The 11,538-nt window shown below is 40.2% G+C and overlaps 1 protein-coding gene across 1 annotated transcript in view; it reads right to left on the minus strand.

The window, feature by feature from the left end:
• DMGDH (dimethylglycine dehydrogenase) overlaps positions 1–6,074 on the minus strand; it is a 124,142-nt gene extending 118,068 nt beyond the window's left edge. Inside the window, exons 1-2 of the mRNA XM_006889844.1 lie at positions 5,959–6,074; positions 183–357 (exon numbers count right to left, since the gene is read on the minus strand). Of these exons, the coding sequence (XP_006889906.1) occupies positions 183–357; positions 5,959–6,074 (291 nt within the window). The remainder of the gene's footprint in view (positions 1–182; positions 358–5,958) is intronic.
• Between the last annotated feature and the right edge of the window lie 5,464 nt (positions 6,075–11,538).

The raw sequence follows: 11,538 nt of genomic DNA on the forward strand, positions 1-11,538 counted from the left end.
AAAAAAATCAACCACTGCCTCAAAGTGCCCCAACTAAACCACAACACACTTGTCCACTCTATTGAAAGGAAATTCTCTCAAAAGCTTGCCGTGGCGAGCTGTGAGTGAGGACATCAAACCCACCAGTACACAATTCAGAATGGTAACATTTACATTCAACAATTTTGAAGCATTTTTCTTACTGCATGCCAAGTAGATCCAGCAGTGAGCTCCGATTTCTCCAGCAGGACCACATCCTTCATGCCTGCTTTGGCCAAATGATAAGCCAGACTCACACCAACACATCCACCTCCAATTATCACTGTTTCTGCTCTGTCTTTCCATTTTGTTTCTGTATGTAAAGGTGACTTTTCTTTTCTGGAAGATAAGGTGTTAAAATTGGTAACTTTGCCAGGCAACGTCAATTATTCAACTAAGATGTTTCTCCTTACTTATTTAGTAACTTAATATTTCTTGTTGTCATTGTGGTTACATGTCATCATGTCAATTCCAATTCACAATGCCCTAAGCAGCAGAGTAGTACTGTCCCGTAGTTTCCAGCTGAGGCTGTAATCTCTACAGGAGCAGAATGTCACATCTTTCTACTGCAGAGAGGCGAGTGGATCCTAACTGCCAACCTTTCAGGAGTAGACAGATGCTCAACAGCTGCATTACCCAGAGCTCATTCAATGTATTTTTAGTCTCTATTTCTTTTCCTCAGATTAGTGCCTTTGAGCTGTGGTGCTGGAGAAGAGTATTGAATATACCATGGACTGCTAAGAGAATGAACAGGTTCATCTGGGAGATGGTTAAACTAGGCTGCTCCTTGGAGGCAAAGATTCTGAAGCTTCGTCTGACACACTTTGGACATGCTGCAAGGAAGGACCAGTCTTTGGAGAAGGACGTCATGCTTGGGAGGGTGGAGGGACAGCACAGGAGAGGGAGACCCTCAATAAGATGGATTGATTCAGTGACTGGGGTAATAGGGGTAGGTGTGTCAGAGACAGTAAAGTTGGCATAGCATAGAGCAGGGTTTAGGACTGTTGTACATAGGGTCACTATGAATCGCAGGCAACTCAACAGCTCATGACAACAAACAACAACATCATGACCTTGCCATATTTGGACTACTAACCAATAATTTCTTTTAGAGTACATCTCATTTTAGCTAGGTTTCCCCCATGGTTTTTCAGGTTAAGTATTTTTAGGAAGAATATCACTAAAGGATGTTGTGTCATCTTAGCACATCTTATTAGGGGGTACATGATATTGGTTTATTCCAAGATTAGTGTGGTTATATTTAACATATTTGAAGACTTGAATTGAGGTCTGTCAGATTTATCCACTGTACAGTTATCATAAGTAACACTCTTGGTACCGACAGTCAGGAAATCAGTAGATTTCGTTGCACTTGGAACATCTGCATTTAGGGACCTCTCCAAATTATTGAAGAGTGATGATGTCAGTTTGAAGACTACAGTGTGTCTGATTCAGGCCACAGTCTTTCCAATCACTTGTGATGTGTCTGAGAGATGGACAATGAATAAGGATAAAAGAAAAAGAATTTATGCCTTTGAGCTGTGGTGTTGGAGAAAAGCAGTGAACACTCCATAAACCACCGAAAGAACATATATGTCTTGGAGAGGGTGCAGCTGGAGTGCTCTTTGGAGGCAAGAATGATGAGGCTTCATCTCACATACTTTGCGTATGTTGCTGGGAGGGGCTATTCCTTGTAGAGAGACATAATGCTGGGAAGAGTGGAGGGTCAGAGAAGGAGAGGAAGACCCTCAGCTAGGTAGATTTACACTTCTACAATTGTCTCTTGTGTGTTAGGAAGTGTGAGGATGGCACAGAATAGAATAAAGTTCAGATCTTTTGTTCAAAGAGTCACTGTGAGTCATACTTGATTCAATGGCATCTAACAATGACAATAATTAGTATAAACAACATCCTATTCCTAATCAAACTTTCACTGAGTGGTTTTAGTACCTAATCAAAATTTTTAAACACTATTTTTCTTTACTTGGAAGGAGGAGTGGCATCTACTTCCATAATAGCTTGTCTCCGTAAACCCTATGAACCTGGTGAGAGGATGAAAGGCGCCCAAGCATCGAGGACTGTCCTTCATAGGGTCGTTATGAGTCGCCTGTGACTCGACGGCACTTAACAACAACAGCAACAACAGCAACATTTTTCTTTACATGAATAAACTGACATTTGACAGTGCTTTCCTTTCTTGTTTTTTTTTTTTAAATTTATATTAATAAGAGGTTAAGGCTATTTCTTTTATTCATTGGTTTATAATCTACTGTTATCCTTCATTTCTTTTTATGTTAAATTGTCCTAGATTTGGCCATGGAAGGTTCTTCCCACCAACACAAGGCAACAAGAGTTGGCTCTTTTGTCCCTTTGACATGCCCCATGATTCTTTGAGTGCTACTGTACTTTCTAGAGTCACATTATGTTCCAATTCTTCTGTCTAACCACTTTTAAAGTGATTTTTGTCATGTCTTTGTGTACTGCCAAGAAGTAAAAAAGATCACAGCAGAGCAGGGAGCTGTGGAGGCATGTGCCACAGTGGGTTAAACCGAAGAAATGAAGCAATATGACTACTAACTAATTTGCATATAGATATATTTTTAGAAGGTCGATGATATCTTGTAACTTCAGTTGAAACCATTGTAGTGTCAACAAATAATTTTAAAGGGGCTTTTCCCCATTAACATGAAAGTACATATATATTATTTCTTTCAGGAAAGGTCAAGGTGAAACATAAAGATAAGGTCAGAAAATCTGAGACTGAGATTCCAATCCAGTAAATTAGTTAGGAAAATTTAGTCAAAGGTCTCGAAACTTCTTCATCTGTAAAATGAGATTGTGACTCTTCAATTTGGTAATGTAGAACAGAGCATTATCAAATGTATATTTTCCTTCTGCCCAGCATGCCATAATGGGCTTCAGACCAAGTGCAGTGTTTGCAAATTGTATATAAATGATCCTAAATTCCATTTGGAAGGAATCAGAAATGGTTATAAACATACTGGGATTCAAATAAGGCCAGAGATATGCAGAAACCCAGGCTGCCTATCTTTTATTAATAAAGGAAAATTTGAAATTGCAGTGTGCTTGCCTAACTGGTTTCCAAAATAAAACAGCATAACGATATTTGGAGTTGGGTATATATAGAAGTAATTTCTTTTCTATTCAGTCACTAGATAATTACTTATTACTAAGGAGATAAAAATCTCTCTCTTTTTTTAATTTCACTTATTGTCATTGAGTCAGAATAGATTCCTCGCTGACCTTCCAATGGGTTTTCCTAAAATGTGCAAATCACACAGGAGGAGATGTCCATCTTTTTTCAGAGGACCTGCTAATGGACTAAAATCACAGGAGAAGTGCCATCTTTGGATTAGAAGTGAAACTTCCCATGAACTACATCACCAGAGCGCCTCATTTTCCTGTTGATTTTTTGTGTTTATTTTATTTTTGCCATCAATTAATTGTAAACAGATCAGTTCCATGCAGTCAAATTTTTATTTCAATTTGTGATGGATAAAAAAATATTAAAATAATTAATACCCTTTTCATGTTTTAAAGAGCTCTATGGCTCAAGGACTAGCAGATGGAACAGTCATTCAGCAGGATAAAAACACAGCAGTCTGCTTCTGTAGAGATTGCATTCCCATGGACTGGCTACTCTACTCTGTTTTTTAGATTTGCTAAGACTCAGATCAACCAATGGGAACAGGTTATATGATATTTTACACCCATTCTCTGTGCCTTAGGCAAAGCATGCACTAGGATCCTCATTTTAAAAATTGGAAACTCAGAAGTACAAAGTCAAGATCCTCCATTATCCAATGGCACAGTTACTGTGACTTGATGGCTATTCTACCCTCAGCATTTAGAATAAGCCTAATATATCATAAACAACCAGAAAATGTTTCTGGAAGGAAATGATGGACAAATGGATCGATAGGTTGTTGGATGGAATTCAAAACCATGTGGTTTAATACCAGATTTTCAGGTCACAGCATGTAAAGAAAATAGTCAACTCATAATGTTAAGTGATACAAGTAAATAAAAGATTTATTTTACAGCTTTGAATAATCTCTCAGCATAAAAACGTCAAAATAAAAAAAATTTAAAAAACAACATCAAAATATACTCAGCTGGCTCATCTTTAAATAAATGTATATGATGGGGATGCTATGTTTACCTAACAGAAGCTTCAGCAAAGAACAAAAATACTGTTAGTCTTGGTGCCTGGAAAGACGTGGGAAACAAACTCTCCTGCAAAGTTAGTAAGTTTACAGTAACTTTACAGATTGGCATCACTGATTTGGAGGAAAATTTTACTCTTTTAATATTTAAATGGCATATAATCCTATTCTCAGCAATTTCACTTTTAGAAATCGATTTGACAGGCATGCACTCAGAAGTTATATGCACAAGAATCTCCACATCTCATTATTTATCATTAACAAAACTAACAAAATCATGGAAAGAATCCAAACATTAATTAAGAGGTAACTGTTTAATGATACTGTGAAATATTAATAGGATGGAAAACCATGTTATTATTAAAAATATCACAAAGCAGTAAATGATGCTATGGAGCAATGTTGAAGACATATTGATAAAAAAAGGAGTGGAAAGGGGCCAATAGAGGACAGGCTGAGGCTGTCAAGGGTTTCATTTCACTTGCGTCCACAATCAACACTCATGCAAGCATCAGTCAAAAACAAGCAACATACTACACTGGGAAAAACTGCCCCAAAGACCTCTTCAAAGTGTTCCAAAGCAAAGATGTCGACTTGAGGACTAAGGAACAACTAACCCAAAGCACAGTCTTTTCAATAGTTTCATTTGCTGGTGTTGTAGCCCATAGGGAGTTGGACTGCTAACTCAAAGGTTGCATATTGCTGAAGGTTTGACTCTACCAAGCTTGCTGGGGAGAAAGATGAGCATTCCCTTCCTGGGTGATTGACAATCTTGGAAATTCAATGGAAGATCAGCTAAGAGTTTGCTCCAACTGAACAGCAAAGACTGGTTTTATATTTGTGTGTGTGTGAGTTGTATTTTTTGTTTCATTTGCACGGCAATCTAGACAATGAATAAAGGTGAAGAACTGCTACCTTTTAATTACAGTGTTGAAGATTATTGAATATATCGCTGACTGCAAGAGTGAACAAATCTATCTTGGCAGAATACAGCCAGAATATTCTTTAGAACTAAGGGTGGAGATAATACACCTTGCACGTCTTGGGTATGTGATCAAAATGGGCCAGCCCCTGGAGAAAGATACAATGTTTGGTAAAGTAGAGGGTCCGTCAGAAAGAGGAAACCCCCAATGAGATGCATAGCAAAGTGACTGCCATCATGGCTCTAATGCACTGCGGAAAACTGAGGATGATACAGGATTAGCACAGGGTTCTGTTATGTTAGGCCAGGGTCGCTATGAGGTGGAAATAACTCCATAGCACCCAACAACATAATGAAGTGAGCCGAAGAAGTCTCTGGGTGATTCAAATATTTAACTTCCGGGAATTCTAACAAAAAAGGTTTAAATCCACTCAGAGGCACCTAAGAAGAAAAGCCTAATGATCAACTTCCAAAAAATCAACGATGGGAAACTCTTTGGAGCTCTGTTCTTTTCTGAGACACAAGAGGTCTATATATATGCAGAAACCATTTCCAGATTGATATGTTATTGCCACTGTTGCAATAATATCAAGATATTACTGACAACTGTGGACTAGGAAAATGGATTGATGCAGAAGAGACTTTGCATAAGGAACCCTTCAGATACTATTTCCATTTACACTTTCGTCCAGGGAAAAGAAAATAGTATACCATTAACTCAAGAAGTAGCCCATTCTTGGGGGTAGCAGAGCCCCTGAGCACCTGGCTGTCACTTGCACTCCACTCCCCCGCTCACCCCGCGGTTGCCAGGACCTCGGAATCCCAACTCACCCTTCCTGGCTGGAGACTGAGCGCGCGCGGACTGGGAAGAGTGCAGGCTGCGCGCTCCGCAGAGCGAAGCCGCGCAGGGAGAGGCCCCGCAGCCGCTGCGCGCCCGGGGAGAGCATGGCGAATCCGAGGGCTCGGCCACCTGTTTGGAGTCCCCGCACTCCGGTGGCCAGGCAGCTGTCGAGCCCTCCCCCGGGCGGCGTGGGAGCAGCAGGCGGGCGAAGGGCGGTCTCCTGGGCTGGCGTGCACCCGGCACCAGACACTGGCACCAACCCGAGGCCCAGGAGCCAAAAGGTGAGTTTCCTGACCTGAAGGCTCCAAGAGTGGCTCAAGTTCACATCCCACCTTCGCTTAACTGCAGGCTTGGGCCAGGTTCCTACCAAGCTCGGACCTCCTTTAGCACATTTATGGGATACAGTTAGTGCTTCAGTGTGGCGACTAGACAGCCTACTACTATGTATTGAGTATTTCCTAAATGTCTGGCACTGTGCAGGGCAGTTTATGAGAATTGCCTCCGCGTCTTCACAACTTGCATGATTAGGTACGATCTTTATTTTATTGATGAGGAAACAAGCTCAGTCTGACGCCTGGCTCAGGGCCCCCAGTCTAGTTCAGAGTGGAGCAGAGATTTGATATCCAGCTTTGAGGGTCTCAAGAGGCTGCACACTTACTTTCTCTCCTTAACGTTTTGTGCAGCTTTTCTGGCTCGTGCAGCCCAGGACCTTGTTGAAGCTTTGCTCGCTCTTCCGGATGGCTTGCACACTGATCCCTGAGGAACCCAGTTCTGTCTTTGCACCCTCGGGCCTCCATGCTGTCCCTGTGCGCGCTCCCGATTGCGTTGCGCGTTGCCTGCGGTTCTCTGCACTTCTCACTGCACCTTGTCCTTACTTAATCCTCTGGTTAGGTGTGAGGGAGAGCAAGAAAGTGGCCAAACAAAATGAAAGTATGACCTTGGGAAGCAGAGCATTCTAAAATATCTCAAAGCAACTCATCTGAACTGCAATTCAGAATGAGGGAGGGAGGGTGGGCAAAGGATCTTGGTTTGGAACTATAGCTCTAAAAAAGGGAAGACATCAGCAGTCCTTCTTTGCGCTCCTCCCGTCTTGATTTCTACTTTTAGCTACCATAGATGTAGGACAAGGTAGAATTCTGCGCCACTACCATTCCTTCTGGAAAGTGCACTGGTTTGTTTTTTTTTTTTTTTGTTTTGTTTTTTTTTTTTTGCTTGTACTAAAACATTAATAGCAACCAAGATGCCTTAGAGTAGGAGTTCACTCAATAACTTAAGGTTCAAACAATAAGTTATTAGTCACTTGCAAGGTGTGGAAGAAGCAATGTGAAATTATGAAAGGAGATATTGAATCACAGACTGATCCCACCTGTGTAAATAAACATTGTAAGGAATCACACAATGATGGTAATGAATGAGCTATGCAGTATGGATTTTAAAATGCACGGTTAGAGATGTGTTTATCTTATTGTCAACTGCTACTCAGAGCAACCCTATGAACATCAGGTCTGAACCTTGCCCTATTCCTGTGCCATTCTCAAAATCTCCAAAATGCCAGAACCCATTGTTCAGCTCCTGCCCCAATCCTTCTACCTGAGGGTCTTACTCTCTCTTCTCTGATCCACTACTCTCTTTTCTCTGATCCACCACCTTTAGCAGCATGATCTCTTTTTCCAAGGACCAGTCACTCTTGAAAACATGCCAAACTATGTGTGACAAAATTTCACCAATCTTACCTCTAAGAGGCACTCTGGTTGCACTTCTTTCATGATAGCTTTGTTTGTTCCTCTGGCAGTCCATGATATATTCACTATTCTTTGCCAACATCACAATTCAAAGGCATCAGTTCTTTCATCATCCTTATTCACTGTCAAACTTTCAGATGCATAAGAAGCAAATGAAAACAGAGTGGCTTGGATCAGATTTATCTTTTTAATCATTCAACTGATAAGGCCACTTGTTAGATCTTTGGAGAGGTCCCTGACAGTGAATTTACCCAATGTAACATGCCTTTTGATGTGTGTGTGTGTGTGTGTGTGTGTGTGTGTGTGTGTGTTTTATTTAAATTTATTATTAATTTCAGTAAAAATTTACAGAGACTTTGGATTTCCATTCATTCATTGTTGCACTTTTCTCCCCTCCCAACCCTCCCCCCTAGTACACTACCCTCTTGGAAAAGTAAAAGAAAAATTTTTTCATTGTTTTACAAACCTTCCCCCAGGTCCACTCCATCAAGTAGTCTTCACTCTAGAGTCCTGTCATGACAAAAATACCTAATCACATATCCCTTTTAAACAGTTTTCTCCCTCATCTGTTTCAATGCAGTATACATTATTGAACCCATCTTTCTCAGTCTCTCCCCAACCCCAAGGTCAGTCCTGTTTTACAACAGTGGCACCTGAAATTGCCATAGATGTTGATTGTGGATCCAAACAAAATGACAACTTTTCTCCACCCAGTGTAATGTTGCCTATTGGTCCAATGGTGAAGATTTTTTTGCTTATTTCTTCATGTTGTGTTATTTCTACTGTTGAGTGGGACCAGCAGTAATTCACAGAGCTGATTGCCTTACCTATCTTTGTCCTGAAGAGCAGCTGGTGAATTCAAACTGTGTACCTTTGGGTTGGCAGCTCAGCTCCTTACCACTATGCTGTAATCTTTGATCTTCTGCAGTGAATGTGTCAAGTCCTCATCATTTTCTGCAAGTAAGGTATGCCATCTGCATAATGCAGGCTGTTGCTAGTCTTCCTCCAATCTTTATGCCACATTCTTCTTTCTACAGTCCACTTCTTGAATTATTTGCTCAACATACAGATTCATTGGATATGGAGAAAGGAATCAACTCTGATGCACACCTTTCTAGCATTTTTTCACTATAATTCTTTTGTTGATGTTCATTCATTCATATACATTTTGCTTTATAACATTAAGTACAGTTGAACAATCCCATTATTTACAAAGTCTTATTGAATCCTCTTTGTACCCTCCATTCCTCTTCACCCTACTCATCCATCCATTTGCTAATCTCTGTTTCCCCTCCTTCCCTTCTGTTCTTTCCTGATTTTAAAACATGCAATGGTCCCTTGTTCTGTTTGGATGATTGCTTCTTGGTCTAAGTATAGATTGCTCATGAGCACAGTTAAGTGGTCTGGGATTCTCATTCATCTCAATGTAAGCCATAATTTGTTATAATCCTCACAGTCAAATGCCTTTCCATAGTAAGTAAAACACAACTGAATATCTTCCTGGTACTCTGTGCTTTCAGCCAAGATCCATCTGACACCAGTAATGATATCCCCATTCTACGACCTCTTCTGAATCCAGCTTGAATTTCTGGCAGTTGATGTACTGTTCCAGCCATACTTTAATACTCTTCAGCAAGATTTTACTTGCATGTGATATTGTGCAACAATTTCCATGTTTGTTTCTTGGGTTATTGCTGATATGTTGCTGTAATACTAGAAGCTATGCCCCCAGTGTTTTAAATACCAGGAAGGTCACCCATGGTGGACAGGTTTTAGCAAGGCTTCAAAAGGATTATATCCATATGCATACAAGGAGGACCTATTAATACCACTATCATTTGAATATATGTACCAACAACCAGAGCCAAAGAGGAGGAAATAAATTATTTATATCAAATTTTGAAGTTGGAAATAGATCAAAAAAGGAACCGATTATCATCATCATCATCATCATCCTAAGTGCCTGGAATGAAATTAATAATAATAGGTACCTTGAATGCAAAAGTTAGGAACAGGGAAGAAGAAGAATCAGTATATAGAAAACATAGATTTGGTCAAAGAAAAGAGGCTAGAGATAAATTAATAAAATTTTGTACAATCAATGATTTATTCATTACAAATACCTTTTATAAAAATACAAATGGCAACTATACACATGGACTTCACCCAATGGCCTACACAGAGATCACATTGATTACATATGTGGAGAGAATTGCTGGAGAAGCTCAATGTTTTTGTTGTGTACCATTGAGTCAGAACTGACCCAGAGTTTACCCTCCAGCAGATTTTCAGTGGCAGGAGATTGCCCATCCTTCTCCCATGGAGAAGCTGACAGAGAAGCTCAATGCCAGCTGTGAAAACTAGGTCAGGTGCTGACTGTGGAACAAACCATCAACTACTCATATACATTCAAACTGAAGCTAACCAACATTGAATCAAATCCACAAGAATGAAAATTTGACCAATCCCACTTAAATTTAAAAACCATCTCAACATTAAGAAAACAAAGATTCTCACCAGTGGGCTGAATGACAGCAGCATGATAGATGGTGAAGAGATTGAGATTGCTAACAACTTTAGTTTGTTGGCTCCACAATCAACACTCTGGGTACCAGCAGCCTGGAAATTAAAAGACTGATTACATTGGGAAAGTCTGCTGTCAGAGACATCTCCAGAATGCTGAAAAGCAATGATGTCAGTCTGGATACTAAGGTGTACCTGATATAGGCCATGGTCTTTGCAATTGTTTTCTACACATCAGAGAGCTGGACAATGACTAGGGATGATGGGAAGAGAATTGATGCCTTCGAACTGATGTGCTGGAGAAGAGTATTGAATATACCATGGACTAATAGGAGAACAAACTAGGTCCATCCTAGAGAGAGTGAGACTATGCTGCTCCTTGGAGTCAAGGATTCTGAGGTTTCGTCTGACATACTTTGGGAATGTTGCAAGGAGGAACCAGTCCTTGGAGAAGGACATCATGCTTGGGAGGGTGGAGGGATAACACAAGGGAGAAAGACCTTGATGAGATGAGTTGATTCAGTGACTGGTATAATGGGTGTAGGTGTGTCAGACAATAAGATTGGCACAGGATAGAGCAGAATTTAGGGCTGTTGTACATCTAGTTGCTTTGAGTCGCAGGTGACTAGATGGCACATAACAACAAAAACACGGTATCCATGAAGAATGCAAAAGGTCATTACAAAGACAGAGGAAGAAGAAAAGACTGATATGTATATCAGAAGACTTTAAATATTGCATTAGAGTGCCTAGATGTCAAAGCAAAGGGAAGAAATCAGGAAGTTAAGGAGCTGAACATATTTCCAACGGTGGCTCAGGAAGACAAAACAGAGTATTATAATTAAATGTGAAAAGAGACAGAGTTAGAAATTCAAAAGGGACAAACTTATTAAGCATTTCTTAATCTGAAGGAACTGAGGAAAAAATTCAAGCCTCAAGTTGCAATGATTAAGGATGCTACGGGTAGAATACTGAATTATCCAGGAAGTAGCAAAAGAAGATGGAAGGAGTACACAGAGTCACTGTACCAAAAAGAATTGGCTGACACAGAAAAATTTCACGAAACAACATATGACCAAGAGGTAATGCTGATGAAAGAGGAACTTTAAGTTGCTCTGAAGGAACTAGGAAAAAAAAAAAAACCAAATAAGACCCCAGGAATTTATGACCCCAGGACAGTTACCAGGCTAACTGAATGGAAGATATTTATATTTATTCCCATCCCAAAACAGGTGCTTTAAAAGTGTGGACGTTAACAAGGGCGCTGGCTGAAAATCACCTGTGACTTCATCCATAGCCACTGGT

The sequence above is a fragment of the Elephantulus edwardii genome, unplaced genomic scaffold (assembly GCF_000299155.1).
Source record: "Elephantulus edwardii isolate Elephantulus edwardi_28Jun2011 unplaced genomic scaffold, EleEdw1.0 scaffold00082, whole genome shotgun sequence".
Taxonomy (NCBI): domain Eukaryota; kingdom Metazoa; phylum Chordata; class Mammalia; order Macroscelidea; family Macroscelididae; genus Elephantulus; species Elephantulus edwardii.